General features: G+C 35.7%; 2 protein-coding genes across 7 annotated transcripts in view; both read left to right on the top strand.

Moving 5' to 3' along the window:
• The window catches only part of ca10b (carbonic anhydrase Xb), a 32,488-nt gene extending 20,291 nt beyond the window's left edge, over positions 1 to 12,197 (top strand). The window contains exons 4-9 of the mRNA XM_051099073.1: positions 1,464 to 1,649; positions 4,790 to 4,885; positions 9,281 to 9,353; positions 9,819 to 9,973; positions 11,079 to 11,250; positions 11,467 to 12,197. Coding sequence (XP_050955030.1) covers positions 1,464 to 1,649; positions 4,790 to 4,885; positions 9,281 to 9,353; positions 9,819 to 9,973; positions 11,079 to 11,250; positions 11,467 to 11,489 — 705 coding nt within the window. The 3' untranslated portion in view covers positions 11,490 to 12,197. The remainder of the gene's footprint in view (positions 1 to 1,463; positions 1,650 to 4,789; positions 4,886 to 9,280; positions 9,354 to 9,818; positions 9,974 to 11,078; positions 11,251 to 11,466) is intronic.
• A 2,546-nt stretch (positions 12,198 to 14,743) lies between these two features.
• On the top strand, positions 14,744 to 24,224 carry smarce1 (SWI/SNF related, matrix associated, actin dependent regulator of chromatin, subfamily e, member 1). Of its 6 annotated transcripts, none has more exons than XM_051106088.1 (11): positions 14,744 to 14,846; positions 15,694 to 15,746; positions 16,069 to 16,112; positions 18,006 to 18,110; positions 18,866 to 18,958; positions 19,883 to 20,014; positions 20,116 to 20,287; positions 22,548 to 22,720; positions 22,800 to 22,901; positions 23,009 to 23,246; positions 23,344 to 24,224. In XM_051106088.1, the coding sequence occupies exons 2-11, from the start codon at positions 15,740 to 15,742 to the stop codon at positions 23,556 to 23,558; spliced, it is 1,281 nt and encodes a 426-aa protein (XP_050962045.1). In that variant the 5' UTR covers positions 14,744 to 14,846; positions 15,694 to 15,739; the 3' UTR covers positions 23,559 to 24,224. The 6 variants fall into 6 exon arrangements, with proteins under 6 accessions (XP_050962045.1, XP_050962048.1, XP_050962046.1 ...); XM_051106091.1 differs by having other exon boundaries at positions 14,745 to 14,846; positions 18,006 to 18,104; positions 18,866 to 18,946; XM_051106089.1 differs by having other exon boundaries at positions 14,745 to 14,846; positions 18,006 to 18,104.
• Positions 24,225 to 24,944: the final 720 nt, after the last annotated feature.

The following is a 24,944-nucleotide window of genomic DNA, read 5'->3' as shown; positions in this document are numbered from 1 at the left end:
TTGAATTCAAGTTTCCAACTGAAATAAAATAAGTTTATGTTGAAGTGTTAAAAATTACTAAAACTAAAACGGAAATAACTACAAATTTAAGCTAAATAGGAATATATAAAATAACAAAAATTATAAAAATGACAAAACCACATAATAAAATTAATAATACTAAAATCATATATTTTATACATATTTGTAAAATGTAATACAAAAATAACAATAGTGACATATAAAGTTGCCATTGGGAGAGATAAAGTTGCAATTAAAAACATCAGTCACAAATGTCAAAAGTCACAATTACACTCTCAGAAAAAAATGTGCAAAAATTGTACTTTTAGGGGTAAAACAGCTTGTTATTGGTCCAGTACCATATAGTACCATGAGAGTACATATTACTACTCTAAGGCACCAATATGCACTCTTTCGGGGCTAAAGATGTTACAAAGGTGTCCCTTTGAGGGTACTGTCCCAGTGGAAAGGTGTTGTACTCCCTTTATGACAGTGTATGTGAAATAAAATCAAAGTTATGAGGAAAAAGTCACTTTCTTCTTTCTCATCTCTGAGTTAGAAATAGGCTCCTATAGTCTTCTGAGTTTTGGTGGACAGTTTTGATTAATGCTGTGAATAATGACTGTCATCACTTGTACTGTACTTCAGTTTAAGTTGCCGTTTTAATCTGAATTATTTCAGGGCTACAGTTCAGAGTGATCTTAATTACCTCTTTCTAAGAATTTATCCAGATGAGACGTCAGGCTAAATGCATTGCTCATTCTCATGTTCCTGAGGGATCAGCAGTTCTTAAACTGTCTCCAGATCACAAATGAGCCAACTTTATTCAACTAATTTGAAATCTCCCATTAGAATACATTCTTGAGTGCTCTCACAGCTGTTGACAAAGATGTTCTGGTCACTAGGGCGCCTTAACGAGAGACATTTTGGTCTCAATTAGAAATCCTTAGTAGCAAAGTTAACACAAAGTAATGACAAAGCATTCCAGGTGTTGTTTTTCCATTTATAGCGTCTTGTTTTTCAGCTTGGATGCATTTGCTTCATAATTCCTACCTCAGCAGTTGCACCTGTCAACCAGGTTTTACTGGAAAAACCTCAGTCTGTTCATTACATCCGTGTCTGTTTTTCCAGGAATTCCCTGTGCGTGAGGCACAATGTCCAACAGCGCGTATGATTTCTTTTAGCCTATCCAGGTGAAAACTGCCTCACCTTTGTCCTCCCAAATGTACTCACTGTAGAATCACTTAATATTGATTTATCATAAAAGAATTGCAGAAAGCATCTGTTCTAGAAAATGTAAGGTTTACTTTGCTCCCAAATAGCTGAAACATTTCCCCAAAACTGCAATGTGAAAAAATTAAACATGAAATGTTGAAGTGATACACCAAAATAGTATTTTTCTTGTAAAAAAGTACTCCAATAACCTATTTACAACTTGTTTACAGTGTAGGTTTGTTTTTCAGGTCAGTGGAACGATGTATAACACGGGCCGACATGTGTCCCTGCGCCCAGACAAGTCACACCTGGTGAACATCTCTGGCGGGCCGCTGAGCTACAGCTACAGGCTGGAGGAGATCCGGCTTCATTTTGGCGCCGAGGACAGTCGGGGCTCTGAGCACCTGCTCAACGGCCAGGCCTTCCCTGGAGAGGTGAGCCAACATAGAGCCTGGAAATGCATCACTTCTGTGGGATTCAATTAAACCTGTCTTCTTTCAAAGGCTTGGATGGGGCGACAAACCCTTGAAGTACTGGCACTGAAGTTAATGAAGTAGGCAAAATTCAGAAGTTAGTCTCTTTTATCAGTTCCGTTTTGCACACGAAATAAAAACTCTACTTCCCTGACACCATTTTCCTTCGACAACATGAAACAGAGTTAGACAAAATACCACAATGAGATCTCATTTGAGTAGATCAGAGAGAAATATTCCAAAGCCTAGTCTACTGCAACTTTCACTGGAGTGATAAATTTGTGATTTCTCACAAAATATGCGTATTGTGCAGTGTCACTGAGTTTGCATTAATAAAGTCTTTTTTTTATTCAGGATTAAAGGCCAAAGGCAGGATTATGGAAATTCCTATCTTAAGATGTGATTGTGCTTTAAGAAGGGACTAAATAAAACCGTGAAGCAATGGGTCATCTTACAGATTGCACAGTCTGATATGAATTGGTCTTGTGCTGAAAATGTACATATTAATAGTGAGGGGGAAAAAAAACTATCCATCACACAGGTGCTTCTTATAGCTTTTGTGGAGTCTAGTTTTTTACTGTCTTTGTTTGTCTGAATCTATTGAACTATCAAAAATGATATTAAAAATGCAATGCATACATACAAAGACTTGAATGAACTACTTACATGATGAGCATGTCATTTATAAATTAAAAAAGGAAAATTACCCCATGATTTACTCACCCTCAAGCCTTCCTAGATGTATATGACTGTCTTCTTTCAGACAAATACAGTCGTAGTTAAATAAAAAAATGTCCTGGCTCTTCAGTGTTGCCAAGTCCAGGTTAAAGCGACTTCAAAAACGTGATATTTAGCCCCTGGAATGCAACTTTTAAGAGGGGAACCCTGCCAAAAAATGTGGATTTTTACCAGGGGACCCACTCCAAAACGCGATTGGGCTAGCTTTGAGTACCAGTTGGCCAGGTTTTGTTGTGAAAGCCTGGCAACCCTGTGGATCCTCCAAGATTTATAATGGCAGTGAATGGGTGTTGAGATTTTGAAGTCCAATAAAGTGCATCCATCCATCATAAAAAGTACTCCACACAGCTCTGGGTGGTTAATAAAAGCATTCAGAAGTGAATTGATGCATTTGTTGAAAAATATCCATATTCTAAACTTTATAAACTGACTTTATAATGTGAGAAGCATATCATCACTGGAGCTTATGCTATGCCTACACTTCAGAAGGCCTTTATTAAAGCAGAAGTCCACTTCCAGAACAACAATTTACAAATAATGTACTCACGCCCTTGTCATCCAAGATGTTCATGTCTTTCTGCAGTCGTAAAAAAATTATGTTTTTTGAGAAAACATTTCAGCATTTTTCTTCATATAATGGACTGATATGGTGCCCTGAGTTTGAATTTCCAAAATGCAGTTTAAATGCGGCTTCAAATGATCCCAAATGCGGTTGTAAATGACCCCAGCCGAGAAAGAAGGGTCTTATCTAGTGTAAAGATCTGTTATTTTAATAAAAATAATACAATTTATATACTTTTTATGTCAAACACTCGTCTTGTCTTACTCTGCCTGGACTGTTTTTGTTCCGGTTTATGACAGTTAGGGTATGTGTCGAAAAATTCAACTTCGAAATCGTCCTATATCGCTGTTTTACCTTTTTTTGTTAAGGGTGTTTGATCTTTTTTTGCATGTTCACTTTGCAAGTCGGTACTTCTGCAGTGATGTAGGATGATTTTGAAATGATTTTTGAAGTTGAAAGAGAAAATACGGTTTTTCGACATACCCTAACTGTCTTGAACCATAATACACAGTTCAAGGACTGCAAGGCAAGAGGAACATTTGAGAATAAAAACTATTTAAATTGTATTTTGTTTAATGTAAATAACCGATTGTTTCACTAGATAACACCCTTCTTCCTCGGCTGGGATTGTTTACAAACGCATTCGGGATCGTTTGAAGCCGTATTTAAACTGCGTTTTGGAAGTCCAAAATCGGGGCACCATATCAGTCCATTATATGGAGAAAAATGCTGAAATGTTTTCCTCAAAAAACATAATTTCTTTACAACTGAAGAAAGAAAGACATGTGCATCTTGGATGACAAGGGGGTAATAAAGTAAATTATTTGTAAACTGTTGTTCTGGAAGTGGAGTTCTCCTTTAACTTGCCGGAGCCATGTGGAGTACTTTTTATGATGGTTGGATGCACTTTATTGGACTTCAAAGTCTCAATGTCCATTTGCTGCCATTATAAAGCTTGGAAGAACCAGTGCATTTTTTAATATAACTCCAATTGTATTTGTCTGAAAGATGAAAGTCATATACACCTAGGATGGTTTGAGGATGAGTAAATCATGGGGTAATTTTCATTTTTGGGTAAACTATCCCTTTAATGTACAACAACTGTCAAGACCACCAACTTGTGCCAGAAATATCAAATCATTTTAATAAGTTTACACTTTATTTTATTGTGGCGCAAAGATGCGCGGCCCTTTCTGATCCCCACCTCACCTCTGATTTCACTGAAGTCAGCAGCTTCACTTCATTTTCCTAATCCAAATGAGGTTATATGGGCAGCAGCTTTCCAACAACTTCATTTTGAAGCTGACAAGCAAGCTCATTATAACTGATGACTGAAGCATATTTTCTAATGAGTTCCAATGCAATTTTGAGCCACCGAAAATTAAGCAGCAGCTTTCCTGGCTTCCATCTCTCTGCTTTCATTGAGCTGTGCTGAAAGAACGATAAAGCAGGATGGAGGAGCATAAAGGAGCTTCGTAATGGTCCCATTAACAATTCATTAACAATTTATACACAACACACAGCAAAATATTTATACGGATTAATGTACTGACCCTCATTACAGTGTCGCACGAGATTACAAGCTGACACAATGGAAGTTAATGGAATTATATGCACTTATATTCATATAATGTATGGGCATATTTTATGCATTATGGCTTTTTTTTTTTGAAAGTATAGCACAGCCAGATATACAATCACAATGTTTTGGCTGTGTTCACAGTTAGCAGGTGTTTGTTATCCAAGGTGTTTTTTTGTTTTTTTTTAACGGGAAGTCACGCTTCTTTTTTTCTTTTCACAGGTGCAGCTCATCCATTATAATCAGGATTTGTATTTAAATTACAGTGATGCCGTCCGGAGTCCTAATGGAATAGCAGTTGTCTCTATCTTCATGAAGGTTAGTAGTCTCAGCTGCTTAAAATGTATACAATGGAGAGATGACACTTCATTAAATAGTCTTAAACTGCATTCATCTTAGCAAACATTATGTAGACTTGGGAGATCAGAAGTTAATGTCCAGTCAGATATGAACATGCACAAATTAACATGCCATAAAAGTGCTTAAGTGTACATTATTTATTTGTTTTTAAGCATTTCAGATGAATGTTATTCATTTTAATTTTGCATGCAAGAAATCTAAAGCAATCTTACTTCAACTACCAGTAAATACTTGAAACTTAACATGGAATAATCTAGCAGAACTGACTCTTAGATTAGCTTTTAATCAGTTTTTGCTCAAATTCTAAAAATCTAGATTGTTTAATAACAGGGAATACAAAAACAAGTGAGACTGCAGTATTCTGCATCAGTTGTTTTATATTGTCTACATTCATTATGCATCAATCCTGCTCTTGTTTCTTGAAGGAAACAAACAATTCCTTTTTTAAGCAATTTCACATAACATTTAAATAATTTATATGAATCTAAATTATTTAAAACAAAGTTCACTCCATGACAAATGAGAATCACATTTTTGTTGAGTGGAAAATGAATAAAATGCTTTTCTAAAAAACAGGGCTGTAGCTGTGGCCCTGGTGCAGGTTGTATTCGTGTGCTGTTTGAAATCATGTGAATTGCACAAATACAGAAATAGAACAACGATACAAATGATTTAAGTTTTTTTTTTAAGTTTGTCGGTGTTCAGAAACCGAATAATTAAATGTAAAAATAGCATTGCAGTCTCCAATGTATGAATTAAATGTAGATTAATTCTTGTTAAAACTACAAATTCAGTCAAAAGCTCATGGCTTCTTGTGGCTTATTGCTTTATTATAAAACGGATAGTTCAGGTCCTTTATTCTGATTGGTTGAGCCATGTTCGAAGGGGTTGTAAATTACTCTACAAACATACATCTTTGTTTACGTTTGTGTGAGGAATTTCATTGCTTGGCAGAAAAATAACGTTTTTATTAATGCCATTACACTTTTATTTGCTCTGTTTTATTTATATATAATTTTTATAATCTTACATATATGAAATAACCGTTTTATAAAAGCAGTAAGCCCTGTGAAGCCGTGGTTTACAGCGAATTTATAACAACTAAGGGAGTTTTAGGCACTCCACTTCACAACTCTCCTTAGCTGTTATAAACTTACTGTAAACATAAAGGTTTCTTGGGGCTTATTGCTTTATTACAATGCTTTTAAAAAAAGCCAAGTAGCTGGTGTTTCGTATGCGTTTGGCCAATCAGCATACGTCACTGGTTCCTATAGAACTGTTTTAGACCCTACTCTGAAGTAGAAACTAATTTAGTTCCCCAAATGGAGTTACTAGAATTAAATACGTTCCTAGTTCCTGCGGTGCGAACACGCCAAAAAGCAGGAACTTCTGCCATTAGGAACTATGAAAAGTTTCCTTCGATGCAAAAGCCCCTAATATATGGATCCAATATAATAACACACATCCGATTTCTTTCTCAACTGTTTACGTTCAATTAAAGGAGAAGTCCACTTCCAGAACAACAATTTACAGATAATGTAAATTGACATTAAAAAGTATTTAAATTGTATTTTTTAACTGAAAATAACTGGTCATTTCGCTAGATAAGACCCTTTTTCCTCAGCTGGGATCATTTACAATTGCATTTGCGGTTTGAAGCCGTATTTAAACTGCATTTTGGAAGTTCAAAATTGGGGCACCATAGAAGTCCATTATATGGAGAAAAATCCTGAAATGTTTCCCTCAAAAGCCATAATTTCTTTACGACTGAATAAAGAAAGACATGAACATTGTGGATGACAAGGGGGTGAGTACATTATCTGTAAATTGTTGTTCTGGAAGTGGACTTCTCCTTTAAGACATAACCAACAGTTATAACCCACAGCAGTGGCCTGTCAACTGTCCTGAGTGTCTTATATGCTTGCCCTTAAGTAGTTGGTTGAAATCCCCTCACAGCCATGGGCCCCTATAACCGTCACCACCTTTCTCCCCACTAGCGACAGCCCTGCTGAGAAAATTCTCTTGGGCAAAAATGTACATTCCAGACCAGAAAAAGTTATTAACGACTGCCAGGAACAAAAATAAATGACCACAAAAAGCTTTTTATTGTTTTATTCAAAGTCGTATCTTCATTATTAATCATCAGTATTGGCATCTCATATGCACTGTGTGCTTGCAAAGTGCACTGTAAAAATTCTGATTGTAATGACCTAAGATGTACTTGATACTTGTATTTTTTGTTAACTTACTATCCCTGTGTTAGCTCTTTTAATTTAAAGGAGAAGTTCACTTCCAGAACAAAAATTTACAGATAATTTACTCACTCCCTTGTCATCCAGGATGTTCATGTCTTTCTTTCTTCAGTTGTAAAGAAATTATCTTTTTAAAGGAAAACATTTTAGAATTTCTCTGCAAATAGTGAACTTCAATGTTGCCCCCGAGTTTGAACTTCCAAAAAAATGCAGTTTCAAAGGGCTCTAAACGATCCCAGCCGAGGAAGAAGGGTTATTTTCTAAAACCATTTTACAATTTATATACTTTTTAACCTCAAATGCTCATCTTGTCTAGCTCTGCGTGAACTCTGTGTATTCCAGTTCATGACAGTTAGGGTATGTCGAAAAACTCCCGTCTCATTTTCTTCTCCAACTTCAAAATCATCCTACACTGTAAAAAACAATTTGTTGAGTCAACTTAAAATAACTTGTAACCTGGCTGCCTTAAAATTTTAAGTTTAGTCAACTCAAAAAATGTTTATTCAACTTGAAATGTTAAATTATACTAAGTGACAACTTAGATATTTGAGTTGAATCAACTTAAAATTTTAAGGCAGCTGGGTTACTTACCCATCTGTTAAGTTTAACAAACACAAATATCTAAGTTGTTACTTAGTACAACTTAACATTTCAAGTTGACTGAACTTATTTTAGTTGACTGAACTTAAAATTTTAAGGCAGCAGGGTAACAAATTATTTTAAGCTGACTAAACAAATTGTGTTTTTTATTTTTTACAGTGTACATCGCTGTTTTACCTTGTTTGTAAAGGGCGTTTGATCTTTATTGTAAACACTGGGTCTGTACTTCTGCAGGGATCGTGTAGAGCCCGTTAAAGCTGCATTTAAACTGCATTTTAGAAGTTCAAACTCGGTGGCACCATATCAGTCCATTATATGGAGAGAAATCGTGAAATGGTTTTCTCAAAAAACATAATTTCTTTACGACTGAAGAAAGAAAGAAAGAAAGACATGAACATCTTGGATGACTAGGGGGTGACTAAGTTGTCTGTAAATCTTTGTTCTGGAAGTGAACTTCTCCTTTAAGTTGTAACTTTTTAAAAAGCCTCCAGATAAGTTACATTTTTAACATAACAAAATAACAAAACACAATATTTTGTTTTCTAAGAGACATTCACAGGTAGAGGAGAGCGGAACATGCTTGATGTCTTTGACTATTTGGCTTCACACACATGATTACAAACCACGGTGTAAATAAAACAGGCAAATGGTCAATCCATATTAATTATTCATGCCCCAGTGCATGCCGGGAAAAGCAAAAATGGGATTGAATGAGCCACTAATCCATTTGTTCAGAGCAGGCCTATTTAAACTAAAAATAAAACGCAATGCTCAGATCTGCTCTGGAATCACTTGTGTTCCTGAGAGTTCTTAATACAACAACATTTAATATATTTAAATGTTAAATAAATTAAATATGTAATTAATAAAAGAATTTATAAATTCATAAGTATGTAAATTATTATATTTAAATGATGGCAGGTTTGAAATGTCAAGACATGTTTCTTAAATGAAAATTTAGTAAATGAATTCATCTAAAAACTGCAATCTGGGTCTTGATTTGTTTGTTATCCACCAAAGTGAGATAATGGTGGAGATTCCCTGGCATTTAAGCTCATCACACAGCATGACATCATCAGACTCACGGATGGCTGTGAATCGTGACTACTGTGTAATTGGGGCAGAACTGCCAGGGTTCAGATGAAGGTGTTGCCATATTGCAGCCCCCCCGTTCACTTTCATCCTAGATCGCAGCGATGGTGATGACGGGGAATCTCCACCATTCTGCTACTAATGAAGGCACATGGGTGAAAGCCATTCATCTTCAGTACATGGAAAAAAAAACACATCCAGATGCCCCTGGAATAAATTCTACTAGACTATTATTGATTATAGTTGTGATATGGTGAAGATGAAATGAAATATCTCAGCGGTAAGTTAACGGTCATGTCATTTGTGATTAATGCATTGAACAAAACCATGTTTTATGAAACTCTGCCTTTTCATCAGTAAAAAAGCTGCAGATGTCAGGCTTTAAGTAATGTTTTCTTTGAAATTTCAGATTTCGGAGCCTACAAATGTATTTCTAAACCGTATGCTGAGCAGAGAGACCATTACGAGGATTACATATAAACGTAAGTGTCCTCAAATACCCATGTGCTTTGTTAATGTCAATGCTCTTTTTACACTCTCTAACTTTTAAAGGTTAGCATTAAATTAGATTTATATTGCTTTTATTAACTTGAATTTGTGTTAATTTTGTTAAGAATAAATTGCAAACTGCTTGCATCTGTATTATTAAGTCAGGTGGTTTCCACAGTCTTGAGTGTGAAATATTGCTTCTGCAAGGCCTTCATAACTCTTAATGAAAAAAGACGGGAAAAACAAACTTGGCTTTGTATTACCACCTGGTGGTCTTGGATAAGAAGTGATATTTTATTTCTCTCAGCATTGCTATCAGAACAAAAAAATAATAATAATAGTGATATGATAATATCCTGTATTGAACTGTAGGAATGTTGACAGCTCGGAGTGATGAAGGCTGCTGAAAATTTTATTGTAAGTGTGTGTGATTCATCTTTTATACTGTCTTTTTTCAGATGATGCATACTTACTGATGGGGCTCGATATTGAGGAGCTGTATCCCGAAACCTCCCGTTTTATCACATATGAAGGGTCGATAACTATTCCACCGTGCCTTGAGACAGCAACCTGGATATTAATGAATAAGCCAATTTACATCTCACAGATAGAGGTAAAATGCTGGCAATGCTGTAAAATATTGCAAAAGCATTTTCTCTAAAAAAAATAGTACACTTGAACTGTTTTCTTTTGTATTATATTTTACAGTGTAATATATTCCTGTGATGGCAAAGCTGAATTTTCAGCAGTCATTACTTTAGTCTTCAGTGTCACATGATCCTTCTGAAATCATTTTAGTATGCTGAAACATTTCTTACTATTATTAATGTTGAAAAAAAATATTTTTCTAGAAACGGTGGTACTTTTTTCATCATATTCTTTAATATTTGACATATAAATGTAATTATATTTCGTATTTGAAATAGAAATATTTTGTAACATAAATGGTTTTACAAACACTTTTGACCAATTTAATGCATCCCTTCTGAATGGAAGCTGAAAAACTATATTATTATATTATATTTATATATTATATATTATATTATTATATATAATTAATCCCATACAAAATAAAATTTTATTATTTACAAAATTATTATATTATATTATATTATAATTATTACATTATATTATTTATTATGTTACATTTAGTGTTGTCAAATCGATTGATCGCAATTAATCGCATCCAAAACTAAATTATATTATGTACAATCTTGTATTATATTATATTATATTATATTTAGTGCTGTCAAATTGATTAATCGCAATTAATCGCATTTAAAACTAAATTATATTATATACAAAATTGTTATTTTATTGTATTATATTATATTATATTACGTTATATTATATTTAGTGCTGTTAAATCGATTAATCACAATTTAAAAATATATATATATATATATATAATTTACCAAATTATATTATATTATAGTATATTTAGTGCTGTCAAATCTATTAATCGCAATTAATCACATCAAAAATTAAATTATATTATATACAAAATTATATTATATTATATTTAATGCTATCAAATCGATTAATCACATCCTAAATAAATAAACCCTAAATAAAAGTTTGTTTACACAATATATATGTGCATGTACTGTGTATATTTCTATGTACATATTTATGTACTGTGTATATTTCTATGTAAATACACACACACACACACATATTATATTATATTATATTATATTATATTATATTATATGCAGATGCAGTCCCTTCGTCTTCTCAGTCAAAACCAACCGTCCCAGATCTTCCTCAGTATGGGTGACAACATGAGGCCGACGCAGCCACTGCACCAGCGCTGCATCCGCACCAACATCAACTTCAGTCAGAGACGGGACTGTCCTAACAACCGTGTACTGAGGCCACAGTACAGAGGTCTGTGTCACACTTCCCATCAATAACATATGCAAACTTTGTGTCACGAACGCACTGCTGCTTGCATGCTGTGTGCCATAAAGCTGAGCGCTCTAATTAGACACTTACGATTATTGCTTTTGAAACAGATGGAAATTACACATTTGTCTTTATGAATAAGTGTTGCGCTTCACAAAGAAAGTTTTCTGACAGCACATTCTCTACTTCTGTTTCCAGTGAATGAATGGCTTCTGAAATAACAGCTTGACGTGGATTAGTTACTACAACAATCTGGTGATAGCTGAAGAAGTATGGCCAACAGACAGAGAAAAATGGGATATATACAATGAGATGAAGACTTAACAGAGACTCTTCAATAATAAAAAAAATATATATAATTAATTTTCTACTTGTTTATATGTTTATAACAATATATATATATATATATCGAAGACATTGAAAACAGTTGCTCAGACTATTTAATCAGACAGGACTGGTTCTCAGTGGCTCTTCGGCTCACTCTTGAGGTACTGTCTACTCTTGTTGTTTGCATCCAAATAGCAGGTGCAATCAAGCCTTGTTGCAGCGAATGGAAAACTACCTTTGCTCTATGCACAGGGATTTAAACTTTACTTTGACACAAGGCAAACAAAAGGATTTTAAGCCTATATCTTGGACTATTTGGAGCATGTTGCCTTCTCTACGTAAGTGTTTACAGTGCTAAATGAATTGAGTGATATCTGCCCAATAAATCTTTGAAGTGGTTGTGGTGAATGTTTCTCTTTACTTTTTAATGTTTTTGAATCTTGGGTATCATGAAGATGCAAAGTTGATGCTAATGGGTTGCCAATAAAATTAATGGATAATTCAGTCTGTTGAATGTTGCTGAGTAATGTTAGAAAATGTTGACATAGCTTGGATTTATGATATGAATATTTATAGGGTGGTGAATGTGTAATGGAGTGTGTTACAGAAAACAAATCTGGTCAGATTTATCATCATAAACTGCTATATTTTGTTGAATTTCATGAAATCATATGAATTGAAATACAGTTGAGTTTAAAAGTTTACATACACCTTGCAGAATCTGCAAAATGTTAATTATTTTACCAAAATAAGAGGGATCATTTAAAATACATGTTATTGATTATGTAGTATTGAGTTGAATAAGAAAATTTCACATAAAAGATGTTTTACATATAGTCCACAAGACAAAATAATAGCTGAATTTTTACAAATTACCCTGTTCAAAAGCTTATATACACTTGATTTTAATACAGTTGTTACCTGAATGATCCACAGCTGTTTTGTTGTTGTTGTTGTTTAGTGATAGTTGTTTGTGAGTCCCTTGCTTTTCAGAAAAATCCTTCAGGTTCCACAAATTCTTTGTTTTTTCAGCATTTTTGTGTATTTGAACCCTTTCCAGCAATGACTGTATGATTTTGAGATCCATCTTTTCACACTGAGGACAACTGAGGGACTCATATGCAACTATTACAGAAAGTTCAAACACTCACTGATGCTCCAGAATCAAAAACGATGCATTAATAGCCGGGGGCTGAAAACTTTTTGAATTTGAAGATCAGGGTAAATTTAACTTACTTCGTCTTCTGAAGAACATGTACGCATCTTCTGTAGCTTCTAAAGGTCAGTACTAAATGAAAAAAATTTGATATTTAGGCAGAAAAAAAGAAAAACGTACACATCTTCATTCTGTGCAAAAGTTTACACCCCTGGCTCTTAATGCATCGTGTTTCTTTCTGGATCTCAAAATCATACAGTCATTGCTGGCAGGGTTCCCAGGGGTCCTTGAAAGTTTGTGAATCTAAAAAAGAAATTTCAAGGCCCTGAAAAGTTTTTGAAAATAGACATACATAGATACAGGTCCTTGAAAGTGCTTGAATTTATTTTGTGCAAGACGTTTTCTGGAAAAAAAATCCATATTATCTCTCTGGCCCGCTAATGCCAGACTAACCTATGCATACTAACTTGCGTTAGTTACACACATTTATGCGTTATGTTGTGTGTTGTATCTTGCCATGATGTTCACATGCACGCAAAACTACTATGGTACCTCATGGTACCTCAACGTTTCACAGACACACCATGAAACATTGCAAAAATAGGCTGTGAAGTTAAAATAAAATGCTTTTTTGCATGGTAGTATTTGACACATGAAAACTGTAACTGTATCTTACAAGGTAACACAATGTAACCTTGCTCTCACTTGAAATGTGTCCCCGCATTAAGTCCATAAATTTGAGGGTATTGGACCTGGAAAGTCCTTGAAAGGTGTTTGAATTTGAAGCTAACCAAGGTGTGGGAATACTGTGTTGAAAAGGGTTCAAATACACAAAAATGCTGAAAAACCAAAGAATTTGTGAAACCTGAAGGATTTTTCTGAAGAACAGCAGGCAGTTTAACTGTTCAGGACAAACAAGGGACTCATGAACAACTATCACTAAACAAATAAATACAGCTGTGGATCATTCAGGTAACAACACAGTATTAACAATCAAGCGTATGTAAACTTTTGAACAGGGTCATTTTTATAAATTATTTTTCTATTATTTTCTCTTGTGGACTGTATGTACATGCCTTTTATGTGAAATATTTTATTTAAGTCAGTACTAAATAAAAAATAACATGCATTTTGTATAATCCCTCTTATTTTGGTAAAATAATTAACATTTTGCATTTGCTGGGTGTATGTAAACTTTTGACCTCAACTGTATATAGTGCATTTTTCAAATGTCTCAATTCTTATACTTGTACGGTTATCATCATTCAGTGTATTCTTTTACATCTAAATGTACATTTTTCCATACATATAAATATATAATTTAAAACTTAGATAACTTTATATTATTTTTATACAAAAAAATTAGCACTGATGAGTTAATGAATTATAAATCATACAAAAACGAAAAGAGAAATTTAAAAAAGAACTATTTTAAAATCTGGCAAATAGTTTTTCCCACTAAAACTTTTGCATTTGTAAATTTTATGGGTCTGGCTTTCAATACCATCTGCCTTCATCTATTTTTAGCTGTACAAAACACCTGGTTTTGCAGCTTGATTTAGCAAATTGGTGTGTCTTACCATAATATGTTAATGTATTATCTTATTCACTATTTACCTAATAGGGTTACCAAGCTGAGCTTGCTTATACACTTCAGTGAAAGAAAAAGGTGCTTTTTAAACATTTTTTAAAAGTCTGCAACACCGTAATACTGTGAAACATTGCTTTCTATTTTAATGTATTTTGTAAATGTGATTCATTTATATGATCAGCAGCCATTACCTTAATCGTTTAAACGCATACGTGCTGAATAATGGTACATTTGAACAGCATGTATACCAAGTTGGGCAGTTTTTTGCTAAATCTACCTAAACTGGGCAGTTCTTGTTTTAACATCAGACATAATGCACAAATGTATGGGGCAGTTTCACATTTGGCGCCCATATTCTCTCTCCCTCCCGGCGTCTGGTCATTATAGTACAGTATTAGCTGGTGGCCACTAGGGTGCAGAAATGTGCTAGAAAACCAGGTCAGATGCGGCTCAAAATGTGTCACATCCTGGCGGAGCAGCATTGAGGGAACAAAGGAGCTGGGGGTGAGTGTTCGCTATCGTTGTGCATTTTATTCCAGATTACTGGTTTCCACAAATAACTTTTTTCCATGTTATAATACATCAAACATACCAGTTTTAAAATGCCGTTCTTTTACACGTATCATGAATTTAATATCTGAAACGGTTGTCCGACTTTAGCTGTAACGTTAGCCTGCAAGCTAATGCTGTTTCGATAACAACGGTTTGTGTTGTGTAAAATATGAGGTATTAAAAGCGTTTAAAAACGTTAAACACAATCCAAATAACTTAAAACAGATGTTCTGCATGGGATACGAAGATAAATTGTTTTTCATATGTATTTCAGTGTTGTGTTATTCAGCTAGCGTTAGCCAGTTTCATTCATTGATATTGTGCATGTTAGCATCTTCACCGACACGCTTTCATGTTATCAGGATGCTTATAGCTCGCCAAGTACAACACCTTTTCATTACATGTCGTGTTAATAACCTCTATTTGTTATTTTTTCTCAATTTTAATACATTTATCTTAAAGTAAACCTCTTGGCGAGCTGCAAGCTCACTCGCCTCATTGTGTGCGCCATTATCCGTATTCAGTAAGTTACAGGCCTGGGCTCCATGAACATTATCTATCTCATTTAATTCTCCTTAAATCCACATCTTATTGTTATTAATAAGCATACAAACTGTGGCCAGATTAATCAAACATCGTCTCAAATTGCTAAAGCTAAACAGGTGGGTGTATTGCTGTTAAATGTCATTTTGGTGAAAAAGCAGGTTGATATGATCATATTTGCAGCTTGATCCAGTTATCTCTTTTGCACATATTAAAAGCATGCCTATTCGTCTAATAAGTTTTTGCCCTATTTCAGAACCAAATGATGGGGATAGCCTGATATCCTCAATCCTACAAACAAGATGTCAAGTAAGAGCACATTTCAACTGATTGATTAGACCACGTAGTTGGTTTAGACCCCCTTGAAGCCCACCCATCTTTATCAGATCTTCAGAAATGACTTTATTAAAGATACTTTACCATTCATTTGTTTGATATTACCGCTTTTTCTAATGAATGTGTAAATATGGGTGTGCTTATCTTGATGTGATTGACCATAACATTTCTGGTGTAGCTTAATTTATACACATTGAACTGATGCAGATGTGACGAATAAGTAGGCTTTACCACTGGTTAGTGATTTTTGTTCGAAAAAGAGTGGATTAATTTTTTCCCCTTCTGTCTCACGCAGAGCGGCCACCCTATGCCCCAGCCCCCACCCCAGCCCCCACAACAGTAAGTAAACAGAACATGCCAATCATCCATATGGCCCCTCCCCTCCATCACCCAAACATGTACCGTAGGTTTCTTAGAGATGAGAGGAGAGGATTGTGGGAAGGACACAGTATCACATGGGGTGGCTTTTTTGTGCTCATATTATGAGGCTCTATCACTCTATAAGGTGCTGAGGATGCTGCTTACTTTAGGCTCTGAAAGTGCTTAATGAATAACCATTAGGGCTGCACGATATTGGAAAAAATATTGCAATATTTTCTGCCGTTATTTGAGATTTTTTTTTTTTGATTATGTTTTTTAACGATTGGGGTGATTTTGTTGGGGAGTAATTATGCACAGAACATAAAAATAATGTTTTAAAAGTTAGAAAATGACTGTCGCATGATATCTAAATTTTTTTTTTTTTTTTTTTTTTTTATTCTGAAAAGGTTTTTGTGTGAACTAATCATCTTTATTATTAATTTTGCTGTAATTTAAAGTATTACAAAAAAGTAAACCATTATCAATCAAGAATGTTATTGTTACAATACTATTGTAGTTAAAATTGAGTACTTAAGAAAAATATAATAGATCTATGAAAAATACAGATGTGAAATTTTGTTCACCAAAAGTAAACAAAATAAGAATGTTATTGTAACAATACTATTGTAGCTGATTTAAAAATTGAGTATTTGAAAAAGCATGGTACAGTGTTCATTTATGCACATGCAGCTTGTGATATGATGTTTTGACATCTAAGAGTGTCTTGGTTTGTTTTCTGTGACATCTTGAGCTGTACAAGTGTAAATTAACAGTGTTGTGATTCACTCTGAAACCCACAGTGCATTTGTTCATTTTAATTAAATCATATTTGATAATTGCACTAATATATGTGATTCTGGACCACAAAGCCAGTCATATAGGTCAAATTTTCATTATCTGAAGGCTGAATAAATAAGCTTTCCATTGATGTATGGTTTGTTAGGACAGGACAGTATCTGGCTGAAATACAAGTGTTTGAAAGAATCTAAGGGTGCAAAAAATTCTAAATACTAGGAAAATCGCCTTGATGTTTTGATATACTTGTGGTAGAAAATGTACAAAATATCTTCACTGAACATGATCTTTACTTGATATCCTAATGATTTTTGGCATAAAAGAAAAATTGATCATTTTGACCCATACATTGTGTTTTTGGCTATTGCTACAAATATACCCGTGCTACTTACAATTGGTTTTGTGGTCCAGGGTCACATATTACAGAACAAATTTTCTGATACATTTTGCAGTCATATCGCGATTCTATTTTTATTTAGATGTATTGTGCAGCCTTAACTTTTATGGTCTTGAGATGTTAAACCTTTCTGGTTATTCATTAAACACTGTTTGGAGTATTAAGTGTATGAGCCTCCTTTTGTCTTTCACATATCATATAATCATTGTTCATTTAAAATAGATACAGAGAATCATTCGTAGTAATTTAGCATCGATGCTTCGCTCCACACGAATCCTTGGAAATCTCGAATCCCTTAAGGTTGAAATATTTGATCCAAATCCCCATTAATTACTTTTAGCGTCCTAGAATTATTTTTGCCAGTTTGAAGACTGATTATTCAGGTCATACGCCACCGAGAGATTTGGCTCAAATACTCCGATCCGAATCCCTAAAGTTAACAAAGCCTTCTAGCACCTCATTACGTCCCACCACCACCACCCATAGTGCCTGTGGCTTTGCTACAAATGGATGTAGAATAATGCCAAGGTTGTGCTGCTATCAAAGATTGCTGCTTTTTGCATGTTTTATGCAAATCATGACAGAAAACGAAAGCAGGTTCTCCTTTTCATTTTTTTTGTCCCTTCCTCCCTTGTTTGTGTCATTTCTCATTCGTGTTTTGTCTCATTTGTCTCCATCAGCAAATGCCCACCACCCCTGGGTTTGTGGGGTACAACCCATACAGCCATCTGGCCTACAACAACTACAGGCTGGGAGGGAACCCCGGCGGGAACAACAGGGTAATGGTAGGACCGGTGCCAACTAGGGCCCTAGCGACAGCCGAGGGACTAAAAGCCCAGACGAGAGGACGCTAAAGCTAACTGAATATGAAATAGTGAAATGCTTTGCTCTTACACTGTACAGACTCATTTCATAGAGTTGAAGGTGTCTGTCGGGTAGTAGAGTCGAGTCTTGGGTAGTTGTGTAGCTCTCAACTAGTAGCTTCCATAATCTTCATGCTTCTGCGAAGCACTCACTCTCTGCAGCGTTTGGATGGGTGTGATTGACACCGTGTGAATCGTAGAGTGATTGCTTCTCAGAAGCGTTCCCCCTTTCCCCCGTCGGCCATCCTATCACCTCATCTTGCACGAGAGCTAACGGCCGTCAGCTCGCATGGCTGTAGATGCCCGTGCCAAACGCAAGAGCTTGGCACGGCTTCTTAGCAAGCTTGAGGCATTTTAGCTGTTGGCTGGTTTCATCCAAACCTCTACAGATGCATTTTCAGGCGTAAAAGACAGTGCCTTTGTGTCCAAAATGGCTTAATGCATGGCCTTGTCAGCGTAATGTTAATGTGCTGTATTTGGTTTGCCATTTAGGTACGTCTCCCGCCCCCTTTGCGAAGCGCTTCACACTCTCATCGTTTCTTTCAGTCGTGCCTTTTGCCTCCTGTCTCTTTCTCTCCATAGTGCTCCATTATGACAGTTCACTGTTTTCTGTGGTGACCACGTGTGCCCTTTGTGATCTCTAACAGCCCGCGTGGGCCTCTTTCCTTCTCCCACAGAACTCCTCAGGGATCACCGTTCCTAAGCCGCCCAAACCGCCCGACAAGCCGCTGATGCCCTACATGCGGTATAGCCGGAAGGTAAGCAGGAAGGTAAGACACCCACGGTGTCTGCTTTTACTGCTTGTAAATTGAGGAGAGCGCTTCTGCGATCAGCTCGGAGACTGAGGGGCGGTCAGTGGTCTGATTCTGCCCCTTCAGATGGTAGACCCCAACATCGCTTCATTGCTTTCTTCTCTGCAACAAGACTGGGAAACTGACATCTTTTGTTTCTTATCTACTCATTTGAGAATATAAACTCTCTGCTCCGTTTCCTTTCTGTTGTGAGCAAATAAGTGGTTTTAAAGATAAAGCAGTTAGGTTTGTTAAAGTATTAGGTCACTCCTGAATTAAAACTTTCCTGCTAATTTATTCATTGAAGATGTTCAAGTCTTTCTTCAATTGAAAATAAATACTTTTTTTTTTTTTTTTTGAGGAAAACACAAGTGGACTTCAATGGGAATCAGTGGATTGAAGGTCTAAATTGCAGTTTCAGTGCAGCTTCAAAGGGCTCTACACAATCTTATAAGGGTCTTATTTAGTGGAATGATCATTTTTTTTTCTAAAAATATATAAAAATGTATTTTTTTTTTTTTTTTTCTTTTAAATATACTGGGATTGTGTAAAGCCATTTGAAGCTGCATTGAAACTGCAATTTGGACTTTCAACCTGTTGATTCCCATTGAAGTCAGAACATTTTGAAATCAGGAAATTTAATTCAGGGGTGAACTAATCCTTTAATGCGGTTGGAATCTATAATGGATTACTCATGGTAAAATATCAAATTTAAACATTGTTTAGGTTCTAAACAATTTCAGATCAATTTCTCCTCTGTCCTGCATTCATGCTTTAGCTTTGGACAAAATAGTAGGCAAAAACTGGTGCTCTATCTCTATCCTTTTTGGGAAAATGCAACCCTCCCCGCCCAGGAATCCAGACTGCTCTGTCGACTCTGAACTGACACTTGTATCATCTTAGGTTTGGGACCAAGTTAAAGCCTCTAATCCTGACCTGAAGCTATGGGAGATTGGGAAGATCATCGGTGGCATGTGGAGGGACCTCACTGATGAGGAAAAACAGGACTATTTAAACGAATACGAAGCAGAGAAGGTTTGTCTCTTTCAGTTTTTTTTTTTTTTTTTTTTTTTTTTCTGCTCTCTTTGAGTGAGATTGCTGAGAAGTCAAGCACTAAGCCATTTCTCTCCCTACAGATCGAGTATAATGACTCTCTGAAGGCCTACCACAACTCTCCAGCCTACCTGGCGTACGTTAACGCTAAGAACCGTGCGGAGGCTGCTCTAGAAGAAGAGAGCCGGCAGAGACAGTCGCGCCTAGACAAGGGCGAGCCCTATATGAGCATCCAACCTGCTGAGGACCCTGATGGTGAGATATTGACCTCTTAATGAATTAAAGAATTGATGATTTACTGAATATTAGTTTATTAAGAGCATTTGACATTATCTAAAATCTTTGAATTTCAAAGTACAGTAGGCAACATTTGAAGTGGATCAAAAAAAGTTGATCACAGTTGTCCTAAGATAAGAATGGGTATTGTTTTGGTTTTAGGACAACTTTTATCCACGTCATATGTTGACGACTATATGCATATTTTAGAGCTATTATAGCTAACATGGAAAAAATGCCAACTGTTTTTTTTAAAAATTTGGTATTTTTGCAGAATCCCTTTTAAGCATAAAGGTGCAGCCACAATTTCAGAAACGTTTTGCTGAAAAAAAGGTGTTTTGTTGTAAAAAGTGTACTAATGTATGAAGTACAGCTTACACAAAATTCACTTTCAAACCAAGTAGCTTTCTGTTGGTCAATGCGGCAAATCTTTCTGACAAACTTGAACCTTTTGTGAAGTGTAAATGAGAAAATCTTTTTCCCTTTGTGCTGAATTCCCGATTGTGTGCATTTCTACTGAAATGACTGGGTTCCGCCCATGAGCAATTGCTGATCAGTGGTAAATGTATCTGCACCTTAAGAGGTACTGATGGCAGGTGTTTTTAACGTTACCATAAAATGTTTTATTTTTTCCTCAAATAGCATTTCACTTTTTCCCAAATTCTGTTTTTTTGGTAACACTTTACAGTAAGGTTCCATTAGTTAATGTTAATGTATTAACTAACATGAAAGAACAATGAACAATGGATTTATTACACCAGTTAATGAAAAGCCAGTCGTGCATTGTTAATCATTTTAGTTCATTAACTGAAGTAGACTAATGAACCTTTTATTAAATTCTGTTTTTCATTCATGTTCTGGATTCCATTTTAATGGATTCATTTAATTTTTGTAATCAAAAGCATCTCTCTCTCTTTTATTTTTTATTTTATTTTTTTTTTTTGGGCTTTTGTTACTGGTTTTTATTCAGATAGGACAGTGGAGAGATGACAGGAAGGTATTAGGTAGAGAGAGGGGAGCGGGATCGGCAAAGGACCTCAAGAGGACCGCCGTGAGCGCAGTTGCGCAATATATGTTGGTGCACTAACCACAAGGCTATCAGCGCCAACATAATCAAAAGCATCTCTAATTAACTTATTTTATTAAATATATATTGCTGTTTTACTTGCATACTATGTATTTACATTTTTCTGGTAAATAAATTCTAGTAAATAATTTCTTTGGTAGGTATTCCTTAAGAAATAAAGTTTTAATAATTTTATAGTTGTAGTTGTACTATTATTGCTATTATTGCTATTATTATTATTATTGTTATTATTATCATCAAGTTAAACCCAACTTTTATTCTGGCTGGTTGCTGTAAAGATCTTTAGGTTTCTGTTTGCATGTGATATGACAATAGTTTTTCAAATAAAACTGTAAAATGTTCATGAAATGACTCATTTACACCCAGAAAAATGCAGAATTCATATTTAAATAGTCGTTTTTAATATTCACAGACATCGTGTTTTGATTTAAGTGTACTGACCTACTTTTGATTTATTCATTTCAAATTTGGCAAATTCTATGACGTTCTGCATTATACAGTAATTTGCATTTTTATGACTGGATTCCATCATTCTGTTTGCATTTTCTGCATCACAGAAATCATAGGGTTCTACATTTAGTAAACAGCCATATTCAGAAGCTGAGTATTTCTCAGAGGGATATCATAAGATACCTAGAGAAAATTCTTCTCCAGCGTTTCCACATCCTGAATTAACTACTTTTTATTCATTCATATATATATAATATATATATATATATATATATGTATGTGTATATATATGTATGTGTATATATATATGTATGTATGTATATATAATTTTTTTTTTTTTTTTTTTTTAGATCTAGTTAAAATGGGCCATTATAATGGCAGCTACTTTTTATGTTACTCTCAGCAAATACTTGGTTTAAATATGACAAAATGCTTTTAGATTTAAAGTTGTATATCTTATGACCTTGGGGGAAGTAAACTACCAGGATTGTTCTCAGTGAAATAATTGGCATCTAAATTCTGAGTTTATAATAGGAGAGCCATTCAGATTTTCTTTTACAAGCCTCCTGTTGAGAAGTAATTATCTGAATAATTATTTCAGATAATTGTCTGAATGGCACTAAATTTCTGTAGCTTGTGCATTTGAGAAAATGCTCTTTGGTTGTTCTTTTGCTTGCTTTCAAATACAAAATGTCTCTGTAGACTATGACGACGGGTTCTCCATGAAGCATATAGCGGCAGCTCGTTTCCAGAGGAATCACCGGCTCATCAGCGACATCCTGAGCGAGGTTGTGGTGCCTGATGTTCGCTCAGTGGTGACCACTGCCCGCATGCAGGTCCTCAAACGCCAAGTCCAGTCCCTCATGGTGCACCAGGTATGTTAAACACAAAAAGACATAAAACTCCAGACTGTTACGCACATAGTTTAATCATCGCACTTTGATTTTCAAACAGAGGAAACTTGAAGCAGAGCTGCTTCAAATAGAGGACCGACACCAGGAGAAGAAGAGGAGGTTCCTGGAGAGCACAGACTCTTTCAATAACGAGCTCAAGCGGGTGTGAAATTCAGTTTGATCGCTGAACTAATAGCCCCCCCGTGTTTAGCCTGAGCTCAAATGCCAAACGGGCTGTCAGTGATTGATGTGCGGTTTGTGTTTGTTTAGCTGTGCAGTCTGAAAGTGGAGGTGGACATGGAGAAGCTGGCAGCCGACATGGCTGCTGCAGAGGAGGCGGCTCGCCGGAGGGCGGAGGAGAGAGAGCGGGAAGCAGCAGAGCAGGTGGAAAGAGCTGCTCAAGAAGAGCAACAGCCTGCCGCCGGCGCCCAGGCCAATGCCAACCCAGAGCAAACCTCTGCCAGCGAGGCCAAGGATGGAGAAGATAAGCCCACCCCTATGGAGACGGGTCAGACCTTCGCCGTTATGTTCTCTAACATTGAATATTCAACAAAAATAGATAAGTAGAAGATGTTTGACTGACCTCTGTGGTGTCTGTTCTGCAGAGTCTCTGGCTGAAGCTTCTGAAGGATCTCAGGAGGCTGAGCAAGGCACCCCGGCTGCAGCCGGAGACAAACCGGCCCAACCTGAGCCTGCAGAGGGCGCTACAGATGAGGGCACCAGCGACAGCACTGCTCCGTCTGAGAGCAGCTCTGGACCCCCAGCAGAACCCCAGGCCTCAGACACCCCTGAAGAGCGGCTGCCAACCCAGCCTCAATAACCCCTAACCTTCATGTTCATTTAAGTCTCACTTCACTCTGTGTAAAGTCATTTGACCTTTAGGATTTGTAATCCTATGACCTGCCAGTCAGTGAGTGAGAACAGTGAAAAATTGCTTACCCGTTCCTGAATGTTCCACAGTGAAATGTTTTGGAAGGACAGCAGAACCTTATTTGGCGCTCTACACACATTCATTCAGGCGCATCTTGTTTATTTGATCTAACTCTTGTGTTACAAGCCCACTTGAGTACTGTCAAGCTTTATGGCCATTAAAAAGCAGTTTTATCATTGTAAAGTGGGCGAATGTTGAGTAAAATGTAACACTTGCGTCTTACATTCAAGTGCAAGGCTGTTTGCTGTCGCTTACCATGTTTTATCTACCTGTGGCACGATTATTTTACTATATCTTTGTTTCATCCTTTCACAGTTTAGTTGAGTAGTCTGTGGGTTGTACCCCCCCGCCCCCATCCTAGTTTTTTTCCCCCCCTTATTTTTTTTGTACTTAAAATAAAGCCATGCTAACACTTATGATTTTCCATTGCAACAGATTGACCACACAGAACAGATATCTTCATGGAATGGTATTACATTAAGCCTCTGGATTATTGTGTTTTTGTATTGTTGGAAGGTATTCCCTCAATAAAGTGATTTCTATGTCTGTTTTAAACATCTGCTCTGTTTGTCTTTTGTCTAGTGGTTTTATGATTTGGGGTTTTTAATTTGTCAGTCTTTTTTTATTATATATATATATTTATATATTTAAATGCTGAATTTTAGTTCAGGTCTAATTCATTTGTACCAAGGATAGTTAAAAAGTATTTCATATTAAAATTACTATTATAAATAAATGTGGAATGTACAATAATCTGCAAAATGTTTTACTGATACACAAAGCAAACATGTTTAAAACCTTTGTAAAATCAAGTTCTGAATCTTTAAATAATCCAAATCTGATATGATGCCTTTTGAACTTGACCTTTTCTGTTGAAGAATCTCTTTAAAATCACTAGTGCTTTGTTTCATTAAGTGGATAAGCACATCATACTAGTTTCAGACATATTAGTTTTGTATTCTGATTTTGGGTTTAGCTCTGCTATTTGTGGTCTACCTTTTTATTAGTTGCATCCATATTACATGAGATTATGCTGACCATTAGGACATTAAAGGAGTAGTTAACTTCCTGATAATTTACTCACACCCATGTTATCCAGGATGTTCAAATCTTAATTTCTTAAGTCAAAAAAGAAAAAGTCAAAAACGTTAAGGAAAACATTAGACAATATTTTCTCCATATAGTGGATTTGAGTAGAATGAATATAGTAGTCAACATTTGAAGTGGATCAAAACTTTTCATGAAAGTTGTCCTAAAAACTAAACAAAACCTGTA

Source organism: Labeo rohita, chromosome 3, assembly GCF_022985175.1.
Source record: "Labeo rohita strain BAU-BD-2019 chromosome 3, IGBB_LRoh.1.0, whole genome shotgun sequence".
NCBI lineage: Eukaryota > Metazoa > Chordata > Actinopteri > Cypriniformes > Cyprinidae > Labeo > Labeo rohita.
The sequence above is the reverse complement of the archived record's forward strand: the minus strand, read 5'-3'. Positions and strand labels throughout refer to the sequence as shown.